Source organism: Balaenoptera musculus, chromosome 11 (genome assembly GCF_009873245.2).
Source record: "Balaenoptera musculus isolate JJ_BM4_2016_0621 chromosome 11, mBalMus1.pri.v3, whole genome shotgun sequence".
Taxonomy (NCBI): Eukaryota; Metazoa; Chordata; class Mammalia; order Artiodactyla; family Balaenopteridae; genus Balaenoptera; species Balaenoptera musculus.
The window spans coordinates 101,778,025-101,796,990 of NC_045795.1; the positions used below are offsets into that span (position 1 = coordinate 101,778,025).

Sequence of the window (18,966 nt, forward strand, 5' to 3'; positions counted from 1 at the left end):
AGCTGTGGCTGTGACATGAGGAGGATCCTTTCAGTGATGCGAAGAGTAACTTATTAGTGATCAACAGACACTAGGAGGGAGGCTCGGATGGGCTTGACCACAGCCTGTTTTTATGGCTGTCATAGGACACAGCCTCTCACAGAGTGGCCCAAGAGGCACCTTCGGTACAGTCTGGCATTTGGGGTCTCTGTGGACTGGCTCTGGTGGGCTTCAGAGTCTCCTAGAAGATGCTAGAAGACCTGTAGTCCCTTGGATTGTTAGGTCTATTATGGATTTCTTCATTTCCCTGGCTTTTTAAAAAATTATTGAAAATTTTGCAAACACTGTAGTTCTAAAGTGCTCCTTCCTCCTTGCCACCCTGTGTCCCAAGCTTAGAGGGCAGAGGCGTGTCCCCAGGAATCTCTGGAACCCCCGTTTCCCTTCCCAGAGGCAACCACCAATACCTGTTTCTTGGGTCTCCTTTAAGAAACAGTCTAGGGCTTACCTGGTGGTGCAGTGGTTAAGAATCTGCCTGCCAATGCAGGGGACATGGGTTCGAGCCCTAGTCCGGGAAGATCCCACATGCCACGGAGCAACTAAGCCCGTGCACCACAACTACTGAGCCTGTGCTCTAGAGCCCACGAGCCACAACTACTGAGCCCATGTGCCACAACTACTGAAGCCCACACACCTAGAGCCCATGCTCTACAACAAGAGAAGCCACCACAATGAGAAGTCCGCCCACCGCAATGAAGAGTAGCCCCCGCTCGCCACCACAACTAGAGAAAGCCCACGCGAGGCAACGAGGACCCAATGCAGCCAAAAATTAAAAAAAAAGAAAGAAAAAGAAACAGTCTATGAGCGTATTATGCTACATAAGCATACTAGTGTCCTGTATGTTTTATTGTCTGTACTTTTCACATTTGTCTGGACTTTTTGTCACGATGTTGCGTCTCAGACCTTTTGCTGCAAGTGTGTACGGTGCTGCTGCCGTTCTTTTAACATAGGGCTCCTCTGTACTGCAGTTTACATAACCAACTGACAGATGTTGCCTGTGTCCTTCTCTGCGCTCTGCTGTTACAAACAACTGATACCCTTGGACCTGTGTCTTTGTGTACCTGGGCAGGTAGCTCTCTATGGAAGTATCTGTTCCGAACAGTGGATGGTCCCATCTTGTGGCCATCTGTCTGAAGGTTGCCTGGCCTGGCCCTATCTTTTTGATCACCATCTTCCCCATGACATGTGGACTCTCTTTCCCAGATCTCATCCACAGCCCGGAGGCAGGGAACTGGGGGTTGGCTGAACAGGCAGAGAATTCACGTGGAGCTAATGCAAAACTCCCTCAGGGGAGCTTCATTATGTCAGGCTGACAAAACTTTTCTGTGGACAACTAGACAAATATTTCAGGCTTGCGAGCCACAGTCTCTCTTCAACTTTGTTGTGGCACAAAAGTATCCATAGACAATACATAACGGAATGAGTGTGACTTTGTTCCAATAAAACTTTATTTAAAAAAGCATGCAGGGGGCTGGACTTGCCCCCAGGCCTTAGTTTGCATTTGATTGATTTGCCTGAGCACCTCGGTGTCCCAGCCCTATAGTGGGCACAGGGGATGCTGCAGAGAAGGACGCAGGCCAGCTCTGCCTGGCAAGGACGGCACAGTTCCTCTGCCCCTGGCAAGGAACTGGGGAGCATGTAAAGGCAGTTTCTGACTTGGATTGGGGGCCAGTCAGGGTGGCTTTCTGGGTAAAGTCACATCGAAAGCTGAAACCCAAGTCCTGGCCACCAGCCAGCACAGTGGGGAGTGTTGCTTGAGGTGCGGCGAGGGCCGGAGAGAGGAACCAGACCAGGCCTCACAGGAGGAGGCCTCTGGGACACGGACTGCAAAGGTTGGCCTTTGGGGGCATGCGTGCCACATGTCTGGTCAGAGGAGAGCAAGGAGGCAGTGGAAGACGGGAGGCTGTCAGAGGCCCAGGAGATGGGGATGAAGTCAGGTTGGGGGGTGTGTGAAATGGGCCAAGGCAAGTAGGTTAGGACTGAAACCCAGGACGATACAGTGAAACTAAACATTTTCATGCCCTTCTTGCATCTTACAGCCTTGTAGGTGGGCTTCTACTCACCTCTCAAGGCCCAGCCTAAATGTCCCTTCATCTTTGGAGCCTCTTGTGGGGCAGAGTTACGGGTGACTTCCTCCAGACTATCCTAACGTCATCCCCAGGGACACTTGTCACGGCAATGTCTCCCCACTGTGCCTCTGAACAGCAGCATGGAATAAGCACTGAGGCATGTTTGCTAAATTAAAGGAAAGGGCGAGGTGAATTAGCCAGTGGAGAGGTAGCTGATGAGCCTCACTTTACAGCTGAGGAAACTGGGGCTCAGAAGCCTAAGCAATTTGCCCAAATGGCACGTGTAAGACCTCTGCCCAGTCTAGTCATTTCTGCCCAGCAGAAAAATTGGCTTTCTCTACCTCTCCAGGCTGGAACTTTTCTCACTTGCCTCACGATTCCTTAAATTATTAATGTGTGAGGAAATTAACTGAGAGCCAGAAGCAAAAGGCACGCTCTGCAGGAAGATAAAACAGAACGAGAGAATGAAGAGGCATTTGGTTTCCAGGAACTCCATCCTCTGGTAGTCCAAACGCTAACGGGGAGACTCAACGCCCTTTTTCTAAATCCCAGCCGGAACTATGTCGCCAAGACTATCCTGGCGGGCGGTGAGGCCCTGGGCCTGGAGAAGTGCCTGGAATTCTTGGAGAATCCGGGTCGTGAGGCGGTCAGAGCCGGTGTCTGGAGCGCTCCAGCAGCTGAGGGGCGACTCTCTTGGCTCCAGTTATTACAGCCTATTTTTAGAGGGCAGTTCAAGTGGGGGTGGGACTTCTCCACCCTCCTCCACAACTGGGCTGTTACAACCCTATCGACTATATCCCCTCCCATCTCCCCAGCCAAGATGCAGCATATGAAGGTCTTCTCCTTCCAGAACCCTATGTGGAGGGGCTTTTGCCCATCTTGATTCCAGCCATCCTAGTGGCTGTGAGGTGATACCTCACTGTGGTTTTGATTCGTGTTTCCCTAATGACTAGTGGTGTTGAGCAAGTTTTCATGTGCTTATTGGCCATTCATATATCTTTTCTGGAGAAATGTCTGCTCAGATCCTTTGCCCATTTTTTAATTGGGTTGTTTGCCATTTTATTATTGAGTTGTAAGAGTCCTTTATCTAGTATGGATACTAGACCCTTATTTGATACATAATTTGAAAATATTTTCTCCCATCCTGTGTCTTCATTTATTTTTATTTTATTTTTTTCCGCATGATGACCTTTATTGTTTAAAAGAAAAATGCTCCCACGCGTCTGATTTCGTCTTTACTTAGGGCTTTAAACGCCCAGCTGGTTGTTTGTAGAGCCGAGGCCGCCTGTGCACCCTGTAATTTTTCCAACCTCGCGGGTCGAGGCCCCGGCGGTCACGGGGTCGAACAATGCCAAAAGGCCTCCGCCGTCTCCACGACCCACTTGGGGACCCCTGCCCGCGCAGGCGGCGCGCGGGACTTCCTTCGCGGGTCTTCATTTATTTCTAATGTAGCAAAGAAAACATCGGAAGTGAAGAGGAGGCATGTGGAGATGGGCTGTGGATTCCTGCTCGGCCTCCCGCCTGGGAACCCTGGAGCACTAATCTGGCTCTAGGGCTTGCCCTTTCCTGGGCCGCAAGCAGGGCCAGCCCAGCCCTCTTCCTCCCCTGTTCCCCACCCGCCCCAGTTCCCCATCTGGGAATAACGCTCCTCATCGGGCCCGTTGCACCACCCCCTCCAAATGAAAGAGTCAGAAGGGCACAAGCGGATGCCGCTGCATGCGTGGCTTCCCACAGCTTCCTGACCCCTGCAGACCTGCCAGCTGCCTGGCCCTCCAGGAGGTGTACCTGCGGGTGGGGCGGCCCAGGACAGGTGGGGTTTTGATCGTGTCTGTCTGCTTGAGGTCTCCCAACTACATTTGGGCATTCCACAAGTGTGAGTGATGGGCACTGTGCCTGCCTTCAAGGAGCCGGAGGACAGACAATACAAAAAATGTGCAAACCGAGAACAGCAAGCTATGATTGCTTCTAGCAGGGACAGCTGTGCTGCCTGGGAACCGTGAAGGTGAGGCAAAGCCTCTCAGAGTTAACCCAGTTAAACTGAGCCTCAGTTTCCTCTTCTGGAAAGTGGGGTCAGTAATAACTCCACCTGCATCACAATGTTGTCTTGAGGACCAAATGTCAGTAAAAAGCTCTAAAATGCTAATTAGTATTACTTTAAACTTGCCGTGGGGGTCTGGAAGTTGTCTCTGGGTGAGGGGAGGGCAAAGGGTTGGGTGGGCTTAGGGAGAAAGAAGCTGCTTCCATCAGATCCTCCCCAAAAAGTCCCCTAAAGGGTATCCCCAGCCTCAGGATGGGACCCACTCCGCTATCTCCGGGGCAGGGGCGTCAGAGCCCAGACCCGCCCTGTCTGGGAAAGCAAAAGCCCCGTTTTATAAAGTGAGGCCAAAGTCAGGAGTGGCAGAGGTTGGCGCCGTTGGCAGAGTAGGCTGCAGTTGGCTGGTTTGGGGTTTTGTATTTGTTGTGCTTACACGCTTGGGAGGGGCATATGGCTACTGGGGGGCTCCGTCTTGGAGGGAGTGCGCAGTCCTCCCAGGAGAGGGCCCATGTCTGGGACAGGGGATGACGCTGCCTTGGGAGAATCCCGCTCCAGCTCGCGGCCCCGCCCCTCGCTCCCTCCCGCCCGCGGCCCGGCCCCGCCCTTCGCCCCTCCGCCCGCGGCCCCGCCCCTCGCGCCTTCCTCCCGCGCCCGCGCCCGCGCCCGCGCCCACGGCCCCGGCCCCGCCCCCGCCGGGGCCACATTCCTCCGGCCTGGCCTTGCGCTGCGCCAGGCGGGCGGCGGGCGGCGGGCGGCGGCGGGGCGGGCTCGGCCGGCCTGGGGCTCGGACTTGGGGTCAGGAGCGGCGGGGACCTGCGGGCGCTGGGCCGGGCGACCCGAGGTGGTCGCGTGGCGGGCGGGCAGGGCGCGGGCGGTCGGGTGTCGGCCCGGGTCCGGCCGCCGCTGGCCCGGCCTGGGTCCCGGGCGCCCGGCCCCGCCAGCTCCCGCCGCGGCCGCCATGTGGTGCCTGCACTGCCACTCGGAGCGGACGCAGTCCCTGCTGGAGCTGGAGCTTGACAGCGGGTAAGGGCCGGGGCGGGGTGGCCGGCTGAGCGGGGTGGGCTTGTGCGGTCGTGCGACGCGGGTCCGAGTGAGTGTGAGCGAGGCGTTGGGGGGCTCCGGGGGCAGCGCTCCCCGTTAGTGTGCGTGCGGGCCAGAAGCGGCCCGAGAACGGGGGAGGCTGTGCGTTCGCGCTCGCCAGCGACTGTCGGACGGGAGCGCGTGTGGGTGAGTGTCGTGGGGAGACCACTGGGAGTTGGTGTCCGGCGCAGGCGGCCCGCAGGGGGCCGGGAGTTTGTGGGAGGGAGCGTGGCCAGCGGGCGTCTGTGCTGTGTCTGGCGGCAGGCCGGCGGAGGTGTCAGGGAGCGCTCGCACAGGCCTGTTGATGCGGGCCCGGGGCCCGTGTCCGCTCTGTCGGGAGGCCCCCGGGGAGAGTGTGCGGGGCTGTGCGCAGGTGCCCGGGTGTGCTCTGGCGGGTTCGCCTGGGAGTGCGCCGGGGCACCTGGGACAGGAAGGCCGAGTTCTGTGCGGCTGCTGCTGTGTCTGAGCGGGGCTGCGAGGGGGCCGCTGGTGGAGTTGGGGGCGTCTGTTGACGTGTGTCTGGTGCGGCCCGGGATGGAGTCTGGCGGGGATGAGCGTGTGCCCCAGAGATGATCCCTGTTCTTCTTCGGGGCCTGCGGGTGGCTGGCTGAGCTTCCAAGGGCCTGTGTTTATGGAGAGAGAGGGAGAGAGTGTGTGTGTGCTGGGAATATCGATTTCCTCGCTCTGCCCGCCAGCACAGCTGCCCCCTGAGCTGTCTGCAGGCCCCCCGGAGGAGCAGGGCTGTGGGGCGGAGGGGATTTGTTGACAAACTGTCTTGGCTTGTGTCAGGCCCCTTGCGGGGGGAGCCCACCTTCAGCCGTTGGATCTCTGAGTTCAGAAATTCTGCAGTGTGTGTCTGGCAGCTGCGCTGAGAACGCACGTATGTTCCTCTCCGCGCCCCCCAACCTCACCTCAGGGGCCGGGGCCCTGGGACTGAGGCTCCACGTGGGGTTGTGGGGTGTGGTTCCCAGGGACCCATGGCTCCTTGCGTCTGGGGCGGAGGCCAGGCAGGCTGCAGCTGCAGGACCAGCTGTCTGGAGTCAGTGGCATCAGTCCGAGAATGGTGCCGGGGGGAGTCATGATATTCACATCCCACACGTGCCGGCGCCGCTGCCGTGCGCACCTGTCCTCCCCGTATTCCTCTGCGTTCTCGTCCTTGCGGTACCGCCTCCCCATGTTGCAGGGGAGCACACTGAGGTTGAGCCTTCTGTTGTCAGCACCAAGGCTGTGGCGTGAGTGCCTGCTGTATGCAGCCCCTGCTGTAGGCACTGGGAACACAGCAGTGAGCAGAACTCAGAGTCTTTGTCCTCCTGGGGCCACAGGCTAGCGGGGACACGGTGGTCGGCACGCTCTGCTGCCTGGGCCTCCTCCGTCGCCAGCAGAGAGAGCCTGAGGAGTCTCTCCGTCCGTTAGGACTTGTCCAGTGCCACCCTTCCCGTGGGGATGTCCGTGGCCACCTCTTCTGCGTGTTCCTACGTCCTGCATCCCTTCTCATCGGAAGTCCCTCCGTGTAGCCAATCTGAATCTTCCAGATACAGGGAAGCCTGCTTGGGCCCTTGTGTGGTCAGAGCTGGTGCTGAGCAGCTGCTCCTCCGTCTCTGCCGGGCCAGGTGCCCCGGAGATTAAGCCCTGCTCAGGCCCAGCCTGCAGCTTACCCTCGGGCCTCCGAGCAGGTGGGGCCCATTTGCTGCGGAGTGCCTGGGGGAGGGCGGGAGAGGATCAGCCCAGCCCTGACCCGTGGAGGCTTAGCAAGGTGCTCCTTGGGCTGGCCAGCTTGCACCCAGCGCAGAGTCCTTCCGGGAGGGCCATCTCCCCTTCTCTAAACACAGAGAGGACCCAGCAGGCTCCAGAGGCCTCGGGACGCCCCCAGCGTGTAACAGGTCCAAGGCAACCTGTCTCGGCACGGCCGCGCCCCCCAGCCAACAGCATGCCTGGCACCTGTCCTGGGTGCTCTGCTCTTTGAGCCTCTCTCACCCTACCTTTCTGCATGGGCACATAGAGGCAGGGAATCCAGGGACATGACCAGAGTATTACAAGGCGAGCCCAGAGTAGAACCCACACGTTCTGATGGAGGCCTGCGGAGGGTCCCTGCCAGCCCTGCCGCCATCCTTGGGCTTTTGCCCAAGGAAGTCGGACTCTGAGCTGGTTGTGCTAATATTTACACAGCTTTGGTTCAGAAACACGGACGGGACTGCTGGCTGCACAAACAGTGTGATGACTGGACAAATAGGTCCTTCTGGAAGAGTATGGACAGGGCTCCAGGAGCTCAGTATACACGTGTGCACGTGTGCGGGTGTTATCCGGCGGGGCTCTGGAATGTGCGATCGTGGTTTGCCGGGAGAATCCGTGGGTCCAGGGCGGCTCAGGGCGTCAGGAAAGAAGGGCTTGGGGAGGCGGACAGACGTTATTCCAAACCCCAGCTCAGCTCTGTGAGTTTATGCGAGTTTCCACACCCCGCGAACCTCTGTTTCCCCATCTGTGACAGGGAATGGCGCTGCTGGTTCACGGAGGGGCCCGAGGCCCTCCCAGCGGGCGTCTAAAAGCCCTCGCTGGGCTGGCTGCCCCGGCCTCGGTCAGGCGCACAGTTGGCCCGGGTCAGCTCTAGGTGCTTCCCACCACCAGGGACCTATTGGATTTTCTTCCTTCCTCTTTTGTAAATTTCCTCTGCATGATGACGACGTGTGGAATATCCGCCCAGTAAGCACAGAGGCAAGGCGACGGCACAGGGCTGATGGGTTTGGACCCAGCCAGGGGAGAGTCCTGTGGAGATAGCCCGGGTGCCCTGGAACTGTGTGTGCCTGGGGGGCGGGGGGAGGGTGTGCAAAGGCTCTTGAGTGTGATATATCATTTGTTCTTGAAAAGCAAATCGTAACGAGTTTAAAGGCCATTTCAGCTCTCGAAGAAGTAATCGGTCAGGCCTTAGAGAATCTGGCTGTTCCTACTGCGTGAGTGGCTCCTGGGGGGAAAGTGGTGGCAATCGTGGTGGAGGACGTGGCGCGGTAACTGCTGCTCTTCCGGCTGCTGTGGCTGCACTTGGGTTGGGCGTGTGCCCCCGAGCCCCGGGCTGTGGTTTGTGCTCGGCCGTCGCGGCGAGCAGTGCACCCGTGGACGTACACGCTCTCCGGCCCGGAGGGCGCTTTGTTCTCTGGAGAGACGTGTGCAGCCCCAGGGCCAGCCACGTCACACTTCCTGTGTTCCTTTATTCACTCACCAAACAGTCACCAAGCACCTGCTCTGCCAGGCCCTGGGCTCGATGTAGGGGAACCGGATTACTCGTGTGAAGCCGTGAGCCCCGGGGCCTGGACCCTGACTCTTCCCAGCTGCGTGGCTTCAGATATATTGCCTCCCCTGTCTGAGCCTTGATTTTCTCATCTGTGAAGTGGGACCCCAAAGGACATTGTGGGGCCTGTGCAGCTTTGCCTGGTGACTGAGGACCCGTGGTACATGCCCAGCAAGGAGCAGCAGCTCTCGGCCCATCATTGCGTACTCCTCGCTGCTTTCCTTCCCGCTGGTTTCTGGAGTCTGCACGGGGCGCTGGGCCTGGTCCTAGTTGCTCTGACTTTAACAGCTTTTAATGCCTTATTCGTACATGGCTGTAGCTTCTCTGCTCCTTGATGGAAAGGACCATTCTTTCCATTTCATTTCCTTGGTTTGCAGTTTCCTAACACGGAGACAGTTTAATGTGAACTTAAGGCCCAGGTGTAGCCAGAGTCCCCTCCCTCTTTGTATAGATGGGGAAACTATGACGACATTGTTTTTTCCTCTTTGTTCAAAGGTTGGTATAATAATAATGATAGCAGCGGTTGCCATTTGGTGAACTCTGTATGAAGTACTTAGTTCTCAAAGCAGTTTATGAGAAAGAGCTTCTGCTGGGCCCATTTTTCAGTTGGGGGAAGGTCACATGCCTTGCCCAGGGTCACCAGCCAGTAATCCCGAAGGCTGAGCTTTGAACTCCGTCTGCCTGGCTCCGAGGTCTGCGCTCCTCAGAGCCAGGCTCTGCTCCCTCTGGGACTAAATAATCTTCAGCAAAATATGTCACATCGCAAATAGAACCTTTTGCGTCTTTCCCAAACCCCAGAACAGGAGTCTAGTATCCCCTGCTGTGAGGATTCCCAGAGTATCCCCAAACGTGCCAGCTATAGGCAGGTTGATGACATCTCTCTCCATTCTCCTGATGTCTTGACAGACCCCAGAGCTACTTCCCCAGACACTCCAGCAGGATGCTGCAGGACGCCCTTGGTCCCAAGTACTTGCCGCATTTTGAGGGTAGCACGCTTACCCCCAGGCCAGTCTCGGTGTGGCACGGGGTCTCAGGGACAATAGCCAACTGCCCCTGACTTGCTGAGGGACCCGTGCGAACGTAGCTGGCCTGGGCATGGTGAGGAAGCCCAAGGGCATGGCCTTTGATGTCATGAGGGGACACACATGCATGTGGGCTGTTGAATTCCATCCCATGGGAGGAGAGAAGGACCATTAAAAACACTGGAAAATTTGAAAGCGTCCCAGCTGGGAGGCAGCCTCCTTGTCTGGGTTTCCCGAAGTGGCTGTGGTCCAGGCAGGGTCCGTGTCTGTCTGCCAGCGTGTGCACTTTCTTCCCGATGCCTGAAGATGGAAGATGGAAGCAGACGGTGTTTGCTTTTCTGTCTCTGGCTGGGAGGCTTGGTGGTGTGAGAACTGGATGCAGTCGTCCGAGTGAAACACGGTGCCTTACTGTGATATAGAAGGAGCTCAGTAGATATCAGTTATGGTCATTGTCAGTGTTATTATTTATCCTGATTATTCCAGAGGGAGGAGGCGTCCCTGGGGGCCCTGGCGTCAGGCATCACATCACGTCCCCTCTCTGGGCCTCGGTTTCCACCTCTGTGAAGACCGCGGGACCCCCGTGGTCATTTGCTGAGGGGGGATGTTTGGTCCAGCGGCTGGGGGGCAGATACTGTAGCCTGTGACCCCTGCCCTGGGCCTCACACTCTCTGTGATCCTGGGAATGTTCTTTAGCCTTTCTGTGCCTTGGTCTCCCCATTTGCAAAAGGTGAGTGACAGTAAGAGCTCGTTACATGAGTTGATCCACATAAAGTGCTTAAGCGTGTAATGTAAACGCCTGGTAGACAGTAGCTTCTCACTCTTTCAGACTTGAGGGGTTCCACGGCGTTGTTCCTCGACAGGAGCGGATGGCCCCTCGTTTTGGCTGCGGGCAGGGCCAGGGCTGCTCGTGGTGCACGGCGGCGGCGACTGGAGGACCCAGATCGCAGCCTTGGTGAGGGGTGGCACACCCCGTGGGCTTGTGTGTGTGCTCGTAGCCTCTGCTTACAGCTGAGGATTGAAACCTCCCGCGGAGGATGGACAGTGGAGTGTTTTGCCCGGAGACTGGGAAACGTGCAGCTGGGCACCTGCAGGGAAGGGGAAGGGCTTGGCTGGGTTTGGTGGGTCTGGAGTTGGCACAGGTTTGATCCAGACTGGAATGGGCCACAGAATAAAAATGGTAATATCTGACATTTGGGTGGTCTTTGAATCTGACACACACTTATCCTATTTGAACCTCCCAAGAGCCTTGTCAAGTAAGTAGCTGGTATTATTCCCATTTTACGGACAAGGAAACTGAGGCGAGAGAATGGAAATAACATATTCAAGTTTTGTACAATGTAGATTTGGTCTTCAGGTTAAAGTATATCTTTCCCCCTCCCTGGCCTTGTTGTGGCGAGGGCTTGGGCTTTCAAGGATGGAGGATGAGGTAGAGGCAGGAAGGGGCGGGGGGCAGACAGGAATGTGTGGGACCCCCCCCACCCCAGGCCAAACAGCAGCCACGTGTGGAGAGCACAGAGTCCACTTCGCAGTGGGCGCGGCTCCCTTGCAGCTCTGGCTAGTGGCCTGGCATCCCACAAGCATGTTTGCTGGCCCGGGAGGCCACCCGGCGTGAGAAGGGCCCTCCAGGTCCCCTCCCCCACGGAGGGGCTGGTGGCAGTTGTTCAGGAGCTGCCGGCTGCTCCCGGGTTCTTACGAATCCGTCTTATTTCCCCGTGCAGACCCTGCACAGGTCCCAGGGTAGCTCAGTGCCGTGCTGGGGCCGGAGAGGAAGTGATTGGGAAACGGCTCTTTCCTCCGCTGCCAGAACGGCGAGGTGCGGCCCTGCAGATTCGGCTTCTCTGTTCCCTCCGGCCTTGACTTTCTCAAAGCCGTAAATTAAATGTGCAGGCTTTGGGTTTTTCTCCCCCGTGCAGTAAAAATGGCAGAATGGCCCAGGAAGATGATAGGCCTTGATGTGGACAGCAGATTCTTGGCGCTGTTTTACACTCTTTCTTATGGAAAACTCCAGACATACACAGAGTAGAGAGAATGGCACGATGGCTCCCACGGGCACTTTTTTTTTTTTTTTTTTTTTAATTTTATTTATTTATTTATTATTTATGGCTGTGTTGGGTCTTCGTTTCTGTGCGAGGGCTTTCTCTAGTTGTGGCGAGTGGGGGCCACTCTTCATCACAGTGCGCGGGCCTCTCACTATTGTGGCCTCTCTTGTTGCGGGGCACAGGCTCCAGACGCGCAGGCTCAGTAGTTGTGGCTCACGGGCCTAGTTGCTCCGCGGCATGTGGGATCTTCCCAGACCAGGGCTCGAACCCGTGCCCCTGCATTGGCAGGCAGATTCTCAACCACTGCGCCACCAGGGAAGCCCCACGGGCACGTTTACTTCCTTGCTCCCGGATTATTCTGAGGCAGATCCCAGACATTTTGTTGATCTTAAATCAAGGACCTGTCGTGCGGTCAGCCTCATGTCTGGCAGTGGAGGGGTCGTGTGGCCGGGGTGGGTCCCTGGGGCACATCCGCGTTCCTCCAATGGCCCTTGGCTGTGGTGGCCCAGCCTGGGAACCCAGAGCCTGGCCCCGTTTCCGGGCCTTGAGACCCGAGTGATGCCGGCCCCCGGGGGAGGCCAGGCCTGCGAGGCCCCTCCGTCAGGTCGTGGGGTGGGATGCCCGAGGCGCTGCCCTTCACCCCGCAGGCCCCCAGGCAGAACTGGGCTCCCTGCTCAGCGTCCCCACCGGGTCCCGCCTGCTGCGCCGGGGCTGCCCTCGCCCGGTGGTGGGGTGGCAGTGGCCCCTGCGCCCCTGTCCCCCCACACAGTGGCCTCTCATCTCGCCTGGCCTCTGGGTGGCCTGACACGTGGCCTCCAAGTGCTCTTTCCTCTGGCCTAAGAGACGTCCACGCCCACCACTGCAGCTCCTTCCAAGCCCTCGTGGCCAGCCCGTCTCCCACCCGGGCCTCTACCAGGCCCTCGTCCCTCCTCTCTGTCCTGCAGCTTGTAACCTGGCTCCTTACGGCCTCCCCCTCCCCAGATCTCCCCGCCCGACCCTGGCTCCGGCTCTGGATAGGAGGCTGGAGTCATCCTGACACCCCCTGCCCAGCACTGTGTCTCAGCCTGGCACACGGTGGGTGCTCAGGAAATGTGAGTTGCTCTGGTCCTCAGGAACATGTTAACATATCACTGTCACCGCTCCGGCGTCTGACACAGTGCTGGGCGCACGGAGAGCCCGCAACCAGATTCAGTTAAAAAGCCACAGTGTGCCCGAGTCCCACCCCACTCCTGCTCTGAACCGGTGCCTGCCCGGTCAGCGCACCCCGCACTCTCCTCAGGCGGGAGCTGGTCTTGGGTCACGTGGTCTGACTCCTGGTTCTGAGCAAAGGCCGCTCCTTAAGGTCTCTTCCCACTGCCACCCACCCACCGCCTTCCAGCCACCCGGTCCCCGTGGTGCCGTGCGACGCAGCCCTGAGCACGTCCTGATTCTCAGGCCCCAGGTGAGGACTTGTGTGCGTTACCCTGCGGCCCTCACAGCAGCGCTGTGAGCCGGACAACACCCCCATCTTATGGCTAAGAAACTGAGGCACAGAGAGGCCTAGTCAGCTGCCCGAGGTCGCACAGCTCCTGCTTGCCGGGTGCCAGACCGGGGAGGGCCGTGTGCCGCTGGTACAGGAGGTTGAGGGGCGGCGTCCTTCCCCAGGCCCTCGCCGTTCCGGCTCCGGCTGCCGCGTGCGGGTGGGGGCCTGTCGGCGGTGCTGCAGGTCCAGGTCCTGAGGGCAGGAGGGGGTCGGGGGGCAGACAAGGGGGGTGGGCTCCCCCTCCCGAGGAAGGGGCTGCAGAGGTGCGGGTGTGAAGCACCGTCGGCCGGCGGCCCGGTGTCTTGGTCGGCCTCCCCCCTTCTCCCCTCCCGCACTCGCTCAGTTACATTACCTCTGTGTCTCAGTTTCTCTGTCGACTAAATGGGTAGGTGATAGAGCACCTGCCTCTACCTTTAGCTCCGAGCGTGAGCCCTCAGTGACCTGCGGCCTCTGGGTGACGGTGTGGTGTCCGCGCGTTCCCGACTGTGACAGAGGTGCCGCTCTGGTGGGGGTGTTGATGGGGGTACGACTGTGCACATGTTGGGGTGGGTGTATGGGAACCCTGTACTCGACGCTTCGTTTTGCTGAGAACCTAAAACTACTCTGAAGAATAAACATCTATTAAGGAAAAAGTTGTTGGATGGTTAGTTAGTTCCCTGTGAGGTGCTCAGCAGGCCGGGCGCGTGGCTGTCACCTGCTGCTGTGCAGTGATTCTTGTCACCATCAGCTCCTTCCTTCCTTCACTCATCCTAGGATGTGCTGGCCCTGAGGACACAGACACACAACGTGTGCGCCCGTCCCAGGGTCAGCTCACTGTCGGGCAGGGCGTCCCGGGGCCTCTTGTGGGCTGTGCCCCCTCCGTCATGGGCACCCAGTGTCCCGGGAAGGGCATGGAGAGCGCCACAGGCTGGAGCACGAGGGGAGGGGTGGGCAGGGCCCCGTGGGAGGGGGCCTGGGCGCTGCCCCAGGGAGTCGGGACCGGGACAAAGATTTTAGGTCGGCGAGGACTTGGATGATTTGCAGTTTGGGAAGTGCTTTCTGGCAGCGGAGGGGGCGAGAACAGCTTGGCGGCCCGCCTCTAGGATGGGACTGGACAGCTGGGCTGAGAGCGTCCCGGGCTCCGAGAGGGCCCCGCGCCGGGCCCTGGCCGACAGGGTGGGCTGCAGACGGGCGGCCTGCATGCCGGGTGTCCCCTCTCTGCCCGCTCGCTCCCCCGGAGCCACCTCCCCAGCCGGTGCCTCCTGCCTGCCCTGCCGGGAGGGGGGTGGGTGGGGTCCCTGGGGCCCGGCCCAGCCCAGTCTGCTGGAGCCTGCCACAGAGAACTGCTTTATTTAAGTCCATGTTGCGCATATGGAAATAACTAGAGGCCTCTGTATTTAATTTGGCTCAGCTGGGAAGATTTTTGGCTGCGTGCATGCGTGTGCGTGTGCGTGTGTGTGTGTGTGTGTGTGTTTGGAAAAATCTTTCCGAGTGCGCCCAGGGATTGGAAGCCCCAGTCATCCTCATGCAGTCAAGCAGTCAAAACCAACAAGAGCCGCCCTGGCTTAGCCGGGGGTGAGTGTCTGGCAGAGGGCAGGCTGTAGGAAGTGGCCAATAAAAAAATACAGACAGGGAAGATGCGATGCTGTGTGCAGAGGAGACCCCGGTGAGGGGAGCAGTTTTGTGAACTTTTAGGTAAGCTGTGGGTGGAGTGAAAGGATGAAGCCCTGTGCAGGTGCACCGAGGTGTTCCTGGTTCCCGAGCAGGGAGTGCTTAGGTGGGTGCTGGACTGGAGACCGCGTTTCCCACATCTCTATCCGGCCTCGACGAACCCGGCAAAGGCTCTTGGCCAAGCCCTTGTCCGTCCGTGTGCAGAGCAGAAATATGCCCCGTGCTCACATGGAGGCTTGCAGTTGGCAAAGCCTGTCCTCACTTGATTCCCCCTTGCCTGCTGGGTAGCGGGCAGGAGTGATACCCATTGCTAAGATGAGCCAGCGGAAGCCTGGAGAGGTGAGGTCACCTGCCCGGGGTCACTCAGCCCGGCAGTGGGGCAGCTGGAGCTCGACCTGGTCTGACCTCCTCCCAGAGCCGCCCCACACTGCCTGTGGGCGCTTCCCGAGCTGCAGGGCACCACCGTTCCTTGCACAGACGGGTGAAGGGGGCTGCTGAGGGTGGGCAAACCCCAGGACGTCACCTGGGCATCCAGGTTTGGATGAACGCTTTTTAGGTTATATCCTAGCCGCATGACATTGAGGAAGGAGGACGTGTGGTGAGTTGAAGTTTGGTGGCCATGACGACTACGTGATTGTGGATCACAATCCACAATTGTGGGTCATCCATGTGGACCCACTTTGGTGGGTCTTGCAAAAATCAAACGCTCAGAGGGTGCGACAGAGCGGAAGGCCTGGGCGTTCCCACCGCTGTGCAGAGCTGTGGGAATTCTGGAACCCTGCCCCTCGGGACTTGGCGTTCTAAATCAGGTTCCTTGGGAACAGCAGATCTGACTTTTCTGCTCTTTGAGTTGGGTCTTGAACGTTGGTCCTTTGCAAGCATGGCAGGCAAATGCACATGCTCTGAAAGGAAGGCGGTGTGAGGGAGAGGAGCAGGCCAGGTGTGGGCGGGCTATAGGGAGTGGTGAGGACTGTGGCGGCGGGAGAGCGCCTGCCCTCTGATGGGTGTGGCTGCCACCAGCTCCATCTGATTGTTACCAAGCTGGAAGATGGGCCCACGTGGCCTGATCCTTAGCTGCCCATCCGGAGCTCTGTGTTGAGACCTCGTGAGCTCTCCTCGCAGAGACCGTTGTCTCCCGGAGAGCTCTGCCCCTCAGGTGCCCATGTGAGGAGCGGCAGAGTGGGTGCCAGGCCTCCCAGCCAGCCGTCCTGGGGGTGAGGCGCAGGGTCCCAGATGGCTGGGCCTCACCCTTCCTTTGGTCCTTGCCCAGATGGCCCTGGGGAGAATAAAAGGCTTTTTCACAGCCTTTCTCTGGAAAGGCTGCCCGTCCTGGGTTTGGCTGCAGGACTGGCATTAGAGGCCCCATTTCCCTTGGTTTAGGCCTGTCCCCTGGCTTGGTGCTCTGGTCCCTGGGATGTGGGGTGAGATCCTCAGGCAGGTTGGGGCCCCCGGGAATGCTGGTGATGCCACGTGAGCAGCCCCTCGCCGAGCAGAGGCCCTGGCTGGGCTGGATTGGGGGCTGCGTGTGTTGGCCCTCACCCCTTCCCCACGACCCTGCCCCCACCCGAGCCTGTGGCTTCCCCGCCAGCTGGATTCCAGCCCAGGTAAAAGCGCACGTTTGCCGCCTGCAGAGGGGTCCCTGCGCCTGCCTCCCGTCTGAGACCCCATCGGTGCCGGCCAGCAGGGCTCCCAGGGCTGGGGAGGTGGGCGCGGGCAGAGGTGGCCCAGGGGAGCCGAACCCCCCCGAGGTGGCCTGCACGCGGCCCCTGTTCCTTTGAGCCTCGAGGCCTGGGGAGCGGCGTTCTGGGGGCCGAACACACGTCTGTTCCTCGGAGAAGCTCGCCCGTGTCTGCGGCCGTTTGGTGCTGCCGAGGCCGGGCGGCAGGGCCAGGGAGCAGGCGTGGGTGCAGCTCCAGCGTCCCAGGCCCCGTCGCGGCTGTGGGTGTGTCGGGGGAGTCGGATGAGCCTGCCCCCCACCAGGCATCGGTGCCCCCGCTTGTAAGTGGGGGAGGAGCGAGCCCGGCTGCGGGGTTGCTGGGCCTGACTGCGGCGGCCCCAGTGAAATGCCTGGCCAAGGGGCTGAGGGCGCCGTCCGAAGGTCTTACAGGGAAGGTTGGGGGCACGCGGCCCCTGGTCCAGGAGTAGCTAAGCGAGGGCACAGGTGCGGGAGGGGAGGCTGGGAGGTCCGCCTGGTGCCCAGCTCTGGGTCCTGATCGTCCAGTGGGCCTCATCCTTCTCACCTCTGTGTTTGTTGAGTGAATAAGCGAACGAACGAGGGATGCTGCTTCCCAGATTCACTGGGGCCCCTTAGCCACTGGTGGCATCGCTCGTGTAGCGTCACTCATTCACTCGTTCAGCAAATGCTCACTGAGCTCCCCGAGCCCTGTTGTCAGCCCTGGAGGCCTGAGCGAGGGGCAAGCGGCATGCAGCCCCCGCCCCAGCTTTCCAAGGCAGAGACACAGGATGCAGGGGAAAAGGCGGTCAGATAACCAGCCTGCTCCATGCGGTGGAGACAGTGGAGGTGGGCGGAGGTGGGGCTGGCAGCTGCAGAACCCCTTTCCCTTCCCTGTTGCCAGGGTGACCTTTATGCCCCGCGTTTGCGGTGCCCTGAGCCCCGTGGGACGGCCTTCGCTGGACCTGACTGCAGGCTGTTGGTGCTGACCTCTGACCCTCTGGCCCCCCGGGCTATTTTAATGGGAGTGACTCACGCAGAGCCTCCGGGAGGTCCAGCCCGGGCTCTGGCAGGCGGGTAGACAGACGTTCTTTATGTTTAGGAGTCAGGCCTGCGCCAGGGATGCTGGAGCCGCCACCTCCCCGGGGCCGGAAGGGCGACTTGGAAAGATGTTGACAGGACAGGGCGAGGGCCTGGCTTCGCAGCCGACTTGTGTTCCTTCCCTCTGGCCGTGCGCTGGTGAGAACAGGCCTGTCTGAGGAAGGGTGCTGCCCCGCCCCCTGGAGGGGTTCCCGTCCAGTTAGGCTCGGCATTGGCTGTCCGTAGGGCTCCTTGCCCGGCGACGGGTCCCCTACTCCATACCCCCGAGGTGGCGGCCCCGCTCCCGCTCTGCAGGTGGGAAACTGAGGCTTGGGCAGGGTGGCTGGACCCCGGGGTGCTGGCCACCCGCCCATACTCTTGCCGCCTCACGTCGGGACACTGTGGAGTGGTGAGTGCCCTGCAGGGCCGTGTGGGCACTCAGGACCTGGGGCGGGGAGTGCCAGGCGGCGGCCCCCACGCCCCACAGCTCGGGCATCCCAACACCGCGCCTCTCCTCATGCGCTCGCGTCCTGAGGAGACCCCGCTCCTGCCCGAGGCCCATGTCGCCAGCAGCAGCTGACAAACAGGGAGATGCTGAATGCTGGCGCGGTTAGCAGGGCTCTAAAAATAGCCTCCCACTCTGAGAAGTTCATTGTTCCGAGTCCTATATTTTTATACGTATATAAAAACCACTTCTGGAGGCCTTGGTGCCAGTAGAGCCGGTCTGCAGCCCGGGAGGCGGGAGGCGGAGCTGAGCTGGACCTCGTCCCCGGCAGGGCAGGCCTCGGGGCAGGGGAGGGGGTGCTCTGCGGCCGTGGCCCTCTCCCCGGAGGTGATGGGGCAGTCGGGCCAGCGACCTGTCCGCCCACGTCAGGGAGGACGGTGGCTGGGTGGCCGGGGAGGGGCTCTTCCAGGCTCAGGGGCCATCCGAGGCGTCTGCGGGTCACAGAGGCCACGAGGCGCGGGGGTGGAGAGCCAGGGCCAGTGTCAGGGCTGCGGACCCTCCCTGCGACTGGACACAGGGTCGGAGTGAACCCCGTTTCTCTTGCTTTGGTCTAATGCAGACCTCAGGCTCCCGAAACTGGCCCTGCCCGAGTCCCAGCTTGCTGGGGGTCGGGGGCAGCCCACTGACCACCCCCCCCACCCCTCGGAGAGGCAAGGCAGGGGAGAGGTCCTACCGGGCTGCCGGGTCCTACCCGCTGGGGCCCTCTCCTCTGGTGGCTCCTCCAGGGCCCTCTCCTGTCGCCGTTCAGGTGTGCCCGGGTCCCTGCCAGCTCGCACAGCTCAGGCCTTCCCTGGAGCGCCAGCCCCTTCAGCCACCACCCGTCCCCTCCTCTCACCCACCCGTCCTCCCCTCCCCGGGCCCTCACAGCCCCACCTCACCAGCCAGCGGCCCTGCCACGCCACGCCGGGTCCTCAGCCTCCCCAGCTTCTCGGTGACCTCTGGCCCCACAGCGTGGCTTCCAGGACCTGAGGACGGG

At 60.1% G+C, this 18,966-nt stretch overlaps 1 protein-coding gene across 7 annotated transcripts in view; it reads left to right on the forward strand.

Annotated features, from left to right (window-relative positions):
- The window catches only part of IQSEC1 (IQ motif and Sec7 domain ArfGEF 1), a 331,819-nt gene that overhangs the window by 259,436 nt on the left and 53,417 nt on the right, over positions 1-18,966 (forward strand). For 2 of the 7 annotated variants that reach the window (XM_036868764.1, XM_036868759.1), the window contains exon 1: positions 4,895-5,163. The exons of the other annotated variants lie outside the window; for them this stretch is intronic. In XM_036868764.1, coding sequence (XP_036724659.1) covers positions 5,099-5,163 — 65 coding nt within the window. In that variant the 5' untranslated portion in view covers positions 4,895-5,098. Of the gene's footprint in view, positions 1-4,894; positions 5,164-18,966 lie in introns of those variants that run through there. 7 annotated transcript variants of the gene reach the window in all.